The following is a 14,648-nucleotide window of genomic DNA, read 5'->3' as shown; positions in this document are numbered from 1 at the left end:
CAACATATCTCAGTCCAGATGAGAACACAAAAAATACTACAAATGCTCAAACGAGCATGTCGGCTGGTAGGTGGCTGTGGTGATGCTAAATTTAGCTGCAAACTCGTAATTAGAGCTAGCAGCCCAAACGTAGAGAAACTGGTACATAGACACCATTATTGTTGTTGTTTGTGGTGCGTGCTCATTACACAAAACAACAGTAGAGAACAGTAAACAGTAGCAGATGTGTTAAATAGGTTGTGATGTCATTATTTCCCATTTTACCTTTTTTTTTCTACATTTTGGAACACATTGGTTAACGTCCTCAGTAATAATCAGCTAAATGTCAAGCAAAAGCTGAGAACAAGGTAACACATCAAATCTGTCGATCAAAGGACAAAGTGGCTCATTCAGAGTCTGTTTTTCAATTTAAATGTTATCAGCTCCAGGTGTCTGCAAGGACACTTCGTGTGCACATGCAACTGAACAAATTTCCTGTTCAGTGAGGAGGCGTGATGAAGATGGTGGAGATTCAACTTAGGCACACGCTGCTTTGAGGAGACTACTGCTGTGCAGCTGATTGCTTGGCATACCTTAATCCAGCTTGCAGCTATACAGTGAGATCATCATCCAAACAACTTCTCACAAATAACTTGTTACAGCAATGTACCACGGCGAAGGTGGGGGGGGGGCCAGTTCAAGAGAAAAAAATGTGTGTGTGCGTGTTTTATAAGCCCTGTTGATGCAAAGTCCATGCCTTCAGATTTGTTTACTGTGCCCTTGGATCCGTGTGCTCAATCAACTTGGTTTGTGGGTGAACACCACAGTAGATGCAGTGTTACACAATGGAGAGAAACCCTGGCATCTGCACGCTGTACGTTGTCTGAGCTGCACCGCCCTCGGAATTTAGTGTTTGACTTTCCAAGTTTGAAGTTGATCTGATGAATGGTTATGAAAAAGGGCAGACAGATATTAACATTAAGTAGAAAGATGACAGAGACTGGGCAGGCGACCAACTGATGGGAAAGCTTCTCAATCTTGAAAATGTAAACAATATATTAACCTTGGCCACTAGGGGTCTCTCAATCAATAACTAAAGACCTAGTTTAGTGATGTCGTGAAATAGGGCGGGATCATGGGAATTGTTGTCTTAACAACCGTTGCAGGAGAAAATCTACCGGACTCGACTCAGGCACAAATTATGTGAAGAGATGAGGTAACGTATTTAAGTTTCATAAATGATAGCAAACAACAATGAATAATCGTGATCGGTTAATGACCAAGTGTAGCTAGCAGGGAGTTTTTCCTTTGTCATATGTTGTTTGCCCCTGAAAATATAGCAGAGATGGGCAAAGCCACAAGTAAAGTAGATATGACGCAATTAAAAGGTGATCGAAATGAAAAGTTCCCTTTACTTTGAATAAAATTGGGTATTTATGAAAGTAAACAAGTCAACAAAATACATAATTTTCATGAAAAATTCCATTATATTAATTTATATGTACATTACTTCCAAAATTGTACCCATGACACTATAACGACTAGAATAAAGAAATATTAGTATTAGTAAAATTAGTATTTATCAGAGGCCTTTCAAATCATAGAATGAATGTATACCCATGTTTAATAGAATTGAGAACAAACTCCCACATCACTGCTACAGTACAACAGTGCTGATTCGTTGTTCACTAATTATTTCCTTGTCACCTAATGCAGGTCATCATGGAATAAAACATTTATTGCCCAGTAATTACCCGGACCGTCGACTGGCCTAGTCAAGCACCAGGCTTCTTTAATGAGTAGTTGGGCCTGATTCGCTGAATCCTCCTGGATTTAATAAGGCTTTGAGAAAGTCACTCAGAAACCATTAGCGAACTGAAGACACAGATCCCAGAGGAGGGATCCACAGGTGCCCCCCCACCCCTCTCTCCTTGCCTTTAATGACTCTGGCCTTTTCAGTAGCGCGGTAATAAGAGCCTTTGTTATCACCCCCTGGGGAGCAGGGTGGGAATCCCCACAACAAGCCTGTCTGACCTTTCATTAAATGAAACGGCACGATCTGTCAAATGGGTTACAACGGGTCATAGAGAATATAAAGAAAAATTGCAGTACACATTTGCCTGCCTTCTAATGGTGACTTATGAGAACACAGTAGGAGCAAATAGAGGTCATATCAAGTGGAAAAGCAGCCACCATGATAACGCAACAACATTACATCCACACTACTACATTCTAGTTTTTAAAGCATCACTGTTGCTATGTTTATGCCTGTTGCCCACACTTCTCTGCTGTGAAGTGTTCGACACGTGTGATAAAAGAAATTAGTCTGTAAACAGTGTACGGCAAACAGTAGACAGAGTCTGGGCCCTGATATCTAATGCCTACACAGGAAGCCCCAAAATTGTGTCCATTGTCCCCAGAAGCTAATTCGTCATCAGCAGACAGCCGATGGGCTCCGAGATTGCTCCTTTATTGGTTTTCATCTGTCATGTCATTGCTAACACTTAGTTTCAGTAACATTGTTGTTAGACCCAGATAAGAAATCCCTGATCTTAATCTCTGCAAGTAAGCGACCAAGTGCAGAGAAGAAAATCTGCTTCGTCTTTACACATGCCCAGTGTATGCGAATGGTCATGTGATATGCATTGTCAGTCTGGACGGACATTACTTCTGACATGGAACTAAAACACTAATCTGGAGTTTGTTTCAGTAAAACTACGTAGACTGAGGTGGGAGAGAGTTGGATACATTTCAAAACAGACACTGAAAGTTCCACCTGTTATAAGAAACAGGACAGCAAAAAGCCTGAAAACTAGCAGTCATTTACTCTAACACTTTATACATAGAAGACAGAGACACGCTCCAGACACGATTTGTGTGAAAGTGTGCATGTTAGCATGTGTTAGGTCAATGGACATGTTAACCAGGCATACACACTGCGCACACACACTGCATAGTGTATTGCAGGTTGCCGGGGCTCCGGGTGCAGGCCGCGTGTTCATTGGGAACCTGCCACATTTTACAAGAGTCCAGTCACGTTTGCATTCACACAGGAGACAGGGGACACATTGACCGCAGGGCAGGTCTGGACTGGACGGAACAGCAATCAGCTTTCACTCCTCGTACAAATTCACGGAGAACCAACAATCGAGGCCTTCAGATGAACAGTATTCACTTGTGTTTTTTTTAACCACAGTCAGAACACAACGGTGCAACAGGGCACTGCTCTCAAAGCTCATAAAATACCTGTGAAATTCACCTGGTGAATGGGACGTTTGTCCCTCTTAGGCAACCATAGATGGCCTGTAGGAACTTCAATTTGGGAAAGTCCTCTACTTTATACTGGGTTTAAAAAAACAAACAACTGCTGTGCGTCACCCAAAGAAAGTCTAAAAAAAATTATCTTTTTTATGACATTCACATTCATTGAAATATACAGCTAGAGCCAATCAATAATTCAATCTGAAGAGTATGATTTCAATAAATTACACAATTAACATTATAGTTCGTTTGATCAACTCATGTCTATAAAAAGACATTTAAGTTCATCAGTGTTGGTCAAACTGCATTTTAAGGATGATATACTAATATATAATATAATATTACCTTTCAGTTCAATGGGATGACAACCAATCTGAAATTTCACTGCCAAAGTCACATTATCATACTGTACATGTAAAATGATGCCATGGTTAACTGGTAATCTTGTGTTTTCTACATTAAACTGTTTATTTATCATCTGTCTGGTTTTTTTCATGCATTTTCTTTCGTATTCTTTTTGTTTTTATAATCCTGATGGTTTACGTTCTAACACAAAGAACAGTGCTTCTTCTTGCAATTCATTTCCCTCACATGGGTTTTAATCACTAAAATCAACATCTTTAGTGAGATTTACTTGAATGAAGCACAAGCTGTTGATGAGAGGAAACATCAGTGGACCTCACTGTGTGTTTGTGGGACTTTGCTGTGTTGTTTTTGATCTTTAAACACCCTCCAACATAATGTCGGGCATCAATCACCTCTCACTCCAAAGCATGACACACACTGGCAATACAATACAACACACACACACACACAAGTACTGACACAGTGGACTGGTTTCCATTAGTCTAGACACAGGACTGACAGAATTCATACAGGAAGACTGACAGACCTGAATAACAAGCCGAGCTCACCTTATCCATCACTGTTTAATGAAAGGGCAGGCAGGTGAGTGACTAGTGAAACATGGGATTTTGGTCTGATTTCCAGAGAACTTTGGGTTTTGATGTTGAGTCTGTGTAGAGACACCACACCGCTGCAACATCTCTGTGGCTGTGGCTCAACATCATCATTCTTCCTGTTGGCCTTCCCTGGTTGTTTAAATCCCCACTCAATGAAAATGCTACTTAGAGAAATTCAGCAAATTTGAACCAGATTTAAAATGTCTGCCCTTTACTTTGAAGAAAGAAAAGAAATTCAGGTTAATTGTCTCTTCTTCTTAAATCACCTTGGAGAAAAAAACTCTGAAAGCCACAGATCAAATAACAGAGGTTGTTTGATTATTGGTGGAAAAGATCTAACACTGCTCCCTGTGTTCAATCAGTGTTTTAAAGTTACTATTTTTAAAAAGCATTCATGTCTGATGTAATAAGACTAAGAGCTGCTGCAAGGTAATTGTCGGGTATGAAGGTTAAGAGTTCCTCCCTGGAGCCTGGCTTCAACACTGCAAATCTAGTTCAAGGACAATCGGTCTTGATGGTCCATCAGCCATTCAGAGTCCAGTCTCTCATTTGAGAAAGACAAATACAACCAGTCATCTGTCTTTACTTAATGCCATGTTTTCAAAGGAATACTCCCTTCAAGTGAAGATAATACCCAGCCCACCGGGCATACCAAAGATGTATTAATAATTAAGCACTGTCTCCTTGTTTAACATTATGTTATGGCAGCTAAATGCAGAAGTCAGCAATGTTTTGCTCACTGAGCCCTCACTGAGCCCTCGGGGAGACAGGAACCTGGGCATGAGAGGGAGAATCATACAGGTGGTGTGGTTTCACAGAGGAAAATCCTTCTCTCACAGCCAGACCCCAGAATTCTTACTTCCAAATGGGAGACAAAACGAGAAGTTCTGCAATAACCACGAATCATCAGTCAGCATCTGAAATTCATGACATTCATTGAAAGTAAGAAAAGTCCAATTGTCTGCTTGTTACCGATTGTCACAGATGTCATTTGTCTTTAGATGTCATCTTTACTGGGCATTTCACTGCTGTGCTATTTGTTAGATGTTACTTTAGATTAAGTTGGTAGACACATGATTATAAATCACAGATTACATCAACAATGTCATTGTGTTTCTCTCTGTATTTAATATAACTATAACTCCCTCTGGTCTGAAAGTGAAGTTCTCTTCTTCTTTCTGTCTGAACCAAGCATGTCCTCTTACATCCTCATACATCTACACTGCAACAGCAAATGCTGTTGAATAGTGACTTACTAAGTCAAGTAGAGGTGTAAGAAAATAATATATCAATAATATTGATACTCTTCAGTATCATGATATCATATATAGTGATACTGTAATCGATTCTTAAAATAACTGCATGCACATTTATCACATGCAGTGGTTCTTTTTGATGATGATTAATGATACTAGAAGTGTTGACATCAATCTTGAGCCTTTTAACTCTTCCACTTTATCATATGAGTGTTCTATGATAGTTTTGCCAAAGAAAATTTAAAGATAGAAGATATATATATATATATATAATGAATCCCAATCATTGTCACATGATATGTTCCACAACACCAGATTCTTGCCAAGCCCTAGTATGACAGGATTTGCATTTAAAAAAAAGCTGGTTAAATGTAAAAAATATATATATATAAGAAAACAGTCTTTCTTTATCATTAGCCTTAATCTTTCTCTTTAACTTAGCAGTAAGTTAATAGAAAGTCTACACAACCATGTGGTTAAAATAATGTTTCCTGCAAAACGTCTTTGCTGTTTCAGTTTAATTGGATTCAAATATAATTCTGAGGAGACAGATTTTAGAACTCAATTAAAACTCTAAACTTTTTTTCAAATATGCACTGAGCTCCAGATAATCTCCTGAAAATATGCGGAGGGGCTGTATTTGAGAACATTATTGTCTGAGTCAAAGGTTCCAGACAGTCTTTGGAGTTTTCCCTGAGTGAGTCCATGTAAGAAGCGGGGACTTATCTGGAGAATTTGCAGCGAGCTGGAATCAGTGTGCTTGGAAAGACAACGACATTGCAGAACCTTTGTTGATACAGGCCAGCATGTCTATGTACTGTAAACAAAAACATGTGATCCCTGCAGTGGAATTCAGACATTATGTCCTGCCTCCTACCTCCTGCCTCAACCCTCACCTCAACACTCCATAGATTGTCTTGAGGTTGTGTCTGGATAATATCCAGAGCTCATGCCTTAAACTGCTTATGGGAAACTGTTCCCAGCAAAGGAAGTAAAATGTACTTACATGTTTCAAATATATATATAAACGATAGTTCAGTTTGGTTCCATACTGTATCCCCAGCTTAGTGCAATAACTGCAGAGGCAGGAGGCAGCTCCACAGCAGGTGTGGTCAAGCTGATGCTTCAAATGTGATGAAATGTGAAGGAATACAACCCAGGGATTTCCCTCTTCTTCAATTAACTTTGTTTCTAGGAACATCATCAGAAACACTCACTCTTGGGGCCTCAAACATGAGCAGCATGATAAACAGACACAGTCCTTATAGAATGAACACAACAAGAGCATGACGCTGTGGTAGAAGCTGATGAAGAAACACAGAAGAAGAAGCCTTCAATGACAGCTGGTACATACCGGTGAATCTCCATTTTGAGGGCTAGTGCACATCTCTGATTGAGGATGAAGCTGGAGGCTTTGGACTGTGGACCAGAAGACTGGATCTGTATGCCTCCACACAGCCTGCGAGTTGCTACCTCCCCCCTGCCTTCAGAGCTAACCCAGCCAGCCCCACTCGTTGCTTCTCCCCTACCAGTCTTTCCCTTCCGTGGCTCTCCTCTCTCAGGCTCTCGCCACCCTTTGCTTCCTCTCTTTCACTCCGTGAGGTAATCTCTCTCGTTTCTCGTCCTGCTTACCAAACAGCTTTCTTCATCATCCAAAGCAGGGTGCCAGCCTCCGACCCCCTGCCTCCCACCTACTCTCCTCAAAGCCCCAGTGTCAGGGTGATTCCTCCCTTATTCATACGTGTGTGTTAGCGAGGGAGACGGCAAGCAGGGGCGCGAGGGAGCCATTCAGACAGTCAGCCAGCTGTGTTTTTCCCATGGCAGCGGCACCAGCCAGCAAACACACACACACATGCGATTCCAGTCCTGGCTTTTCGCCGCCGTGGGGACAGTGAAGGGGTATCCAGGCAACAGGATCCTGCTTCTGCACAACTGGCTCCTGCGTTCTCTGAGCTCCGGGGCGAAGGTTGTTAGGGTGCTGGTTGGGGGCAAAACACTGCGTTGGTATCACACAGCCTGGCACGGCTCAGCCCAGGAAGGCTCGAGCAGGGATGTTTGATGGGAGGCGAGGGGGGTGTCCTTCTCTTCTTTAGCTCTCCGTTAATTTTCTTTCTCTCGCTTGGCTCCTGCTGCTACATCTGTCTCATCTCTCACTTGATCTCTCTCTTTCATGTGCATGTGGCTCCCTTTCTTCCTCCCGCCCAGCTCCTCGCTCCGCTTTTATCAGCACGACGATCCACGCGCTCCTAATCTCTCTAACTCGCCACACACCCACCCAACTCATTCCCTTTCACTCTCTCCAGAACAATTTCTGCTGAGGCGAGTCGGGAGGAAGGGAGCCGCCAGAATTACTGATGTTCTGTGGCATTGGAAAAAGGATTAGTCAAGCCTTGCTCCAGCGTTTGACGGAACCACAGACCTGACAGGAGGGATTCTCCCTTTCACAGCACACACACACTCCCAGGAACGCTGCAGAGTTTTATATTAACTGTCTAAATATGGTGCAGCATACTGAAGTCTTCTGTGGGATCACACTACGTATTCATTTTCATTCTCTCTGCATTGTTCTGATAAATTCATACTGCGAGATCAAAGTCCGAGTACAGCTGCATGGAGTTCAGTATTAAAACAATATGTGTATATCAGTCATTGACCCAGTCATTGGTATCTCATGAGAATTCATTATTAAAGCAGTTATAATATCTGACTCTTGTGAGTCACTATTCATATTTAGAGGATGCCTTCAGACAAACTTTTGGGATTTCCCTATGAGCGAATGCTTCCTGTACCGCAGTCCTTACTGGGTTGTACTGGTTGCTATGCCAACTCTTTCGCTATCTTGGGAGCTTGTTGGCCACTTTTTTTTCCCTCTCAAGCACGGATTAGCATTTAAAAGCTTATGCTAAATGCTAACATTCTCCAGTGACATTAAGCAACTAGGCAAAATCATTTTGTAATACTAATCAAGGTAGTGGTTCATTTCATTGATCGCTTGTCAATGGCATTATCTTCTTAGCACATGTGTCAGCATTGTGTTTGTCTGCAAGAAACATCAAGACTTCTTGTCCACTTTTAAAACATTTTTATTTCAATCTAATTGTGAAAAACCTGAGCAAACCTTAGAAGTGGCTCAGCCGTAGCCCCTCCAGGATGTGTCAGGATGAGAAACTGCTTTAATCAATGTTTTTAAAGGATGTGCGGATAATTCGGCTCCTGGTCCAAACTTCCTGAAACATTGAGACTGAATTCTAACCAGAAGACAGTTCCCCCATGACTTCACATCATCAAAAAAACTTTGTATTTTGTTACTGATTTGATTGAGAGACCCCTAGTGGCAGAAAATTACAATCTCTGCAACAAAAAGGACAAAGAAGCAGTAGCATAATAGCAGCAGTTAAACAATGAAAGCTGAACCACAATGGATCCAAAAGAGATTTGAATTTGTTCATTCATCACCAGGATATTGAACCTTTACTCTGTCATTGGACCTATTCAGAACTACCTTGTAGGAAGAATATTCTACTTAAAACTAAAAATCTAATTGATTAATGATTAATTATCTGTAGACACATTAAAACAAAACTAAAATAAGTTCCATACTCAAACATCTGAGCCAAACTACAATCTTATACCACAGTTTTTGCCTTATAAATGTAATATAGGCTCATCATCCCTAACACTGAACCTTAAACACAACAATGTATCATGTTGTAAATAGAAGAGCTTTTTATATTTTCCTCATCCAATCTTGAGCAACGCTTCTCACTCCACATCTTCTATTTGCACGTAACATTTCGTCAGCAGCTGTCACTGACAAAGGATCGACTTGTTGAACACATGATTACGGATTAAACTTGTGATTCACCCTGAAGGCTACAAACATGTTTGAATGTAAATGTATGTAAAAGCAGCCTTTCTTGTTCTTTACGCGTTGGAAATATGGCTTGAGTTGACAGGCATGAAAAGAGCCATAATAATAGAGTACATGTCTAGCAGCATGTGTGAGGGCTGTGTTGTTTCATGGCAGATGTACAGTTCAGACAACGGGTATTTGGATAGTCGTCCACATATCTTTTTATTTTTCTATGCATATGAAAGATGCATATGAAGTGAACACAATTTTTAATATTTAGAGGTTTAGAAGTTTCTCTCTAATATGCATTACAACCTTGTCCAACTCTTGCTTGTTTTCTCTCTCTCTCTACTTTTACTCTGGTCTTACACGAGTAATGTGCGAGCACCACCGATTAGGTGTGTCAAGGATATTGGCTGTTTGCCTTCTCTCATTGGTTAGAGGGGCAACGCTCACTCAAAATGTCTAGAAGGGAATATCTCTGCCCTGCAGCCAGGCTGTTCAATCAGGCTGGGTCACGCAGGCCCTTGACAGCACCTCTGCGACAAGAGCGCGTTACGAGCAAAAACAGCTTCCATAACAGGTTCCAAGAACAACTGTCTGGCCTGTACGTATAGGACTGGGCACTGACACACAGTATAACAGACATACAGTGACAGGGCCGCAAGCAAAGGCTGTTCCAACCTCTTGAAGGTCGGAACAACAACGGCTGGAGGAGTTTTAAGCATTTCAGCCTTTGTTCAGCACATTAGATGCTGACGCTCTGAGCTAATACTGTCTAACTGAGCAAGTAACAGCCATGTCAGGTTAGCTTGATGCAAAGAGCACAGTGTAGGAGGAGCAGCTGCACACGTGCTTATGTTTGGGCTCCTGCAGAGAGGTGAGTGACTCTGCGTCAATGCAGCGACTGAACATTATCGTGTTGTCTGCCACGTTCATAGCTGTGGTGGGTTTCCACCGCTGAATAAATATCCCCACCGCTGCTTCAGGAGAGAACAGACGCGCATTAAAGGTCCGGTCGTCCTCTGTCAAAGTCTCTGTCCGAGTCTGCTTCCTCCTCACTCCCTCCCTGAGCTGTGCTCACTTTACACTTTAGCAATAGACACAATCACTGATCACAAGTTATTAGGACAAAGTGACCGGAATGATCTGGAGTCATGATCCGACATCAATGATTAATAACTAAATAAATGTAATTTTCAGTTTGTGTGTGAGCGGACACACACACACACACACACACACACACACACACACACACACAGTCATAAATTCTTCACGCAGATTATGACGCAGCGCAGTGTTTTAACTTCATTGTTGTGCAGTGGCACTGATTTGATTTTTATCTTGATATATATCGATATCGACTTACATGAAAACAATTATCGTGATTTTGGATTAGAAGATTTTTTTCCACATTGTGGAATTTTACTTATTGCACATGTCTGTACTGCTGGAACACAATAATTTCCCCTCAGGAATGAATAAAGTATGTCTATCTGTCTATCTATCTGTCTATCTATCTGTCTATCTATCTATCTATCTATCTATCTATCTATCTATCTATCCATCTATCTATCTATCTATCTATCTATCTATCTATTGCCCAGCACTAACTTATAGACACAAACACATACACACACACAAAGCAGTAGGATCAACTTATTAACATATATGTTCTTCTAATGTATCCATACTCTACCATTAGTCTCATTAGAAATGAATGAATGTGTGTGATTATTATTTATAATTAGTTGACTGGACCTAAAATGGAGCTACCACACGAATGCACATACTGAATCTATTAAATAAGGCTTTTTAAAGGCAGCGTGTGCGATGGGAAACAGGTCGTGACGGATGAAAGGTCTACAACGAGAGCAGTTTGTCACACTTCACTTAAGCACACACTCAAAGGCTGTCTAAACACCACACACACATCAAGAGCTATTACAGTCATTTGGAGGGAGAGGACGACGGAGAGGGATGAGGGGGAAGAGGGAAAATGAGAGAGCGCGGTGTGAGGCACCTGTAATAAGCTCCCTGCTGCTTTTAGCAGCACAGATGATGTGAGGGAGGAGAGGGGGAGGTGGAGGGGAGACGAGGGTAAAATCAGGCAGATGGAGGGAGAAAAAGAGCGCTGAGTCAGCGGATAATTCCATCATAGCGTTCCATCCACTATAAATGGATAAGTGGTCGATTGGACCTTAAGAATAGCTTGATGTGACTTTGTCCAAACTCATAATGTTTTTCATTTTATTCACTCAGTAAATTAATATTGTTTACCTTGTTTAACAAGATTAGTTAGCAGTGATAGCAACTTCTGAGATGTTGCTCTGATTGATCATTTTAATTATAGTATAATATACAGTAGGGTCCAAAAGTCAAGTGAATAAGCAAGTGGGAGCAAGCTATTGAACCCCACTGTACTTGAACACAGTCCCATCCTATTATGTGACTTTTGTTAACAGCTCAGTGACATTGGCGTTGAAATTGTAATTTTTACAGTTTTGCCTCTGTCTCCCGTTAGAACTTTCATCAGTGTACCCACAGTGAATTCTCTGGAGAATCTCCTGCTGTGTTCCCACGGCTCATTCATGCAGAGTTTTTAAAAGAGGGCTGGCAAGAGAATCTTCGGAAATTGTGCAGAGCCTCTGACTTAGACGTTATTGTTGTGACATGCAGCTCCTGAATCTGTTCCGTGCATGTCTGAAAACAATGCCTTAAAATTCTCACCATAAAAGTTAAATTGATGATTGGTTAGTCAGGAAGCCTCTTTTGTCTAGATTTAAACACTCTGATGGAGCTTTTATTCTGAAAGCAAATGGATCAACCACCAGATTACCAGACACGTGATTTTAGCACAAATTTAAAAGCTAAACAACTTTTATAGCATTAATAGGAAATATAAATCCAACTGCTTATTGTGAACTGTCCAAAAAGCCACCTTATAGTGCGATATCTGCATAAATGTAGTATACATGTATGCAAATCATTTGGTTACCATAGCAACACGTACAGGATGTGCATCAGCACAGGAGTGTAGAGATATGTTGTTTCCTTTTAGCCCTCGAGACACCAGATTTGGATTTGTCCACACTCCACTGGGAACATTTGCAGCCTGATGATGCAACAGCTGACAAAACTGTTCAACCAAAGACTTTATAACTTCATGTTCACAGCTCCTGGATTTGTTATAAAACCCAATGAACCAAAAAAATAAAAAGATATATAACTGAACGAAAGTGTGAAAGAGTAAAAACAATCCGACAGCCATGTTTTTGTGTTTTCTTTCTTTCCCCTGATTCTACTCTATACGCCTTATACACATTTTATAAAGGTTTCTGGCTGTTGTGAACATGTACTTAAGTTACAGTATTTCATTGCTACAACATAAAAAGCTGCACACTTCCTAAATATCAATGATCCAATAATATTAATATCAGCAAAATGAGGAAGATGTGAAGACAGGAGGAGTGGAGGATGTATGAAGAAGACGGACACACTGTGACAGCTCCGTTAATAGAAACAAAGGCAGCAGGAGAAGAAAGTGATGGAGGCGAACAGCAAGACATCTTCGCTTCCCTCAGGCCTGACGCCATTTCAGGTTGTCTCACCACGGGAGGCTGCAGGGCACAGGTGGCGCAAATGCCACAGACTCAGGCACAGACACTCGCCTCATAAAAGACAAGATTTTTCCCACAAACACCTTCCAAGACCCTGGATACAGGACAACTATAAGAAAATGAATCTTAATAATGACAACACGAGAGTTTACACCTTAAAAGTCACTGTTTTTCCAATGTATTTGTCTCTGTACAATATTTTACAATGTGTGAGTCCACATAAATACAAACTATGGACTAATAAAGTAACATCAAAATGTTGCTTCTCAATCTTTATAGAGATACTTACATAATTAAAACTGATTAACCCCCCTCCACTGAATAAATCATGACTCTCAGATGTGTAGATGATGTCCCTCCAGTATAAACAGAGGCTTGAGTTTTTCTGCAGGAGCCACAGTTTCACTTCTGACCCATGTCTTCCACTATTCTCTCCTGCAATTTACGCTTAGACTGTCCTCTCGATAAAAGCAAAAAGGACTAAAGAATGTCTTAAAAAAGAAAAACCCTGCAATAACACACTCATTTGGGTATAAACAGGGTATAAGGGACACTGGGTGTTGACTTCATAGACTAGAGGAACGACATGAATGCTCCACAAAAGTGAAGCCAGATCGTCCTGATTTAAAAAAATAGTTTTTTAATATAGGTAGTTCTAATCTTGCTGATGCATGATCAGGTGATCATTTTTTCGGTAAGTTTGATTACTTGATGTTATGAAAATGAGTGCAATGATTGACAGCTGCGACTGATTGATGGAGCGTGTGGATCCGTTGACCCCCCCCCACGATCTCTAAGACGCAGAATCTGGCTTCATATGTGGATAGTGGGAAAAAGTCCCCAATCTTTAAATTAAATCTATGGTTGACACACACACACACACACACAGATGTTAGAAAACAGATCAACACAATTGTCTGAAATGTGGAGAGAAATAAATGCACATGAGCACCAGAATGAAACGCACGCTTCATTAGAGATTCTCTCTCTCTTTCATTATTTCCAGCAATATCAACAGTGTCTTTAAAGGCCGGCTTGGCACAGTCTCGCTGATGGAACAATAATTCACCATCAGCCCTCCTCTTTAATTAAAGTCAAACAAACAGCCTCTTCTTCTTAATGTCTGTGTGGGTGTGTGTTATGACATCATGAGGGAAGTCAGCAGTATTTTTTGCCACAGCGGGCAAGAAACAACAGAGAGCAGGAACAGAGGAGACTCAATACAGAGAGGAAGCTTTTATCTTCTGTAGGTTGTCACTCTCTTCGTCTTTTCAGCGACAGTGGTTATTACCAAGTAACCCCTGATCTTCTCTGCTGTTTGTCTACAGTAGATTCTGATTCTACTTTCAGAGCATTAACCACAAGACGCAAACGCCTGACAAGCCTCTAAAGCAGTAAGGCCAGGTTGCATTAAAAACATAGAACGAAACATGTAAAGCAGTGGATTGAAGTAGTGAATAGGGCCAGGTAGAGTTGCAAACAAATACTTATACTAAAAAAAAAAGGATCTCGGATGCTGCAACAGGCAATGTAAAGGCTTTGTGTGAGACCAATGCAATAATACATAAAATAATCTTCAGTTTACTGACTAAAAACTAGTGATGGGAAACAGCTTGTCGAGAAAGACAGACCTTTTTTTAGGCAAAGTGAGCAAATAGAAAGATGCATTGTTTTGGTGCCAGGCTGTTTCCCACGGTGACTGTAGAGCAAGCAGGGA

At 41.0% G+C, this 14,648-nt stretch overlaps 1 protein-coding gene across 7 annotated transcripts in view; it reads right to left on the bottom strand.

Moving 5' to 3' along the window:
* Positions 1-14,648, bottom strand: part of enah (ENAH actin regulator) — a 123,311-nt gene that overhangs the window by 67,925 nt on the left and 40,738 nt on the right. The window contains exon 1 of one of the 7 annotated variants that reach the window (XM_069514604.1): positions 6,813-7,708. The exons of the other annotated variants lie outside the window; for them this stretch is intronic. Coding sequence (XP_069370705.1) covers positions 6,813-6,826 — 14 coding nt within the window. The 5' untranslated portion in view covers positions 6,827-7,708. Of the gene's footprint in view, positions 1-6,812; positions 7,709-14,648 lie in introns of those variants that run through there. 7 annotated transcript variants of the gene reach the window in all.

Source organism: Paralichthys olivaceus, chromosome 19, assembly GCF_024713975.1.
Source record: "Paralichthys olivaceus isolate ysfri-2021 chromosome 19, ASM2471397v2, whole genome shotgun sequence".
NCBI classification, from domain to species: Eukaryota; Metazoa; Chordata; class Actinopteri; order Pleuronectiformes; family Paralichthyidae; genus Paralichthys; species Paralichthys olivaceus.
The sequence above is the reverse complement of the archived record's forward strand: the minus strand, read 5'-3'. Positions and strand labels throughout refer to the sequence as shown.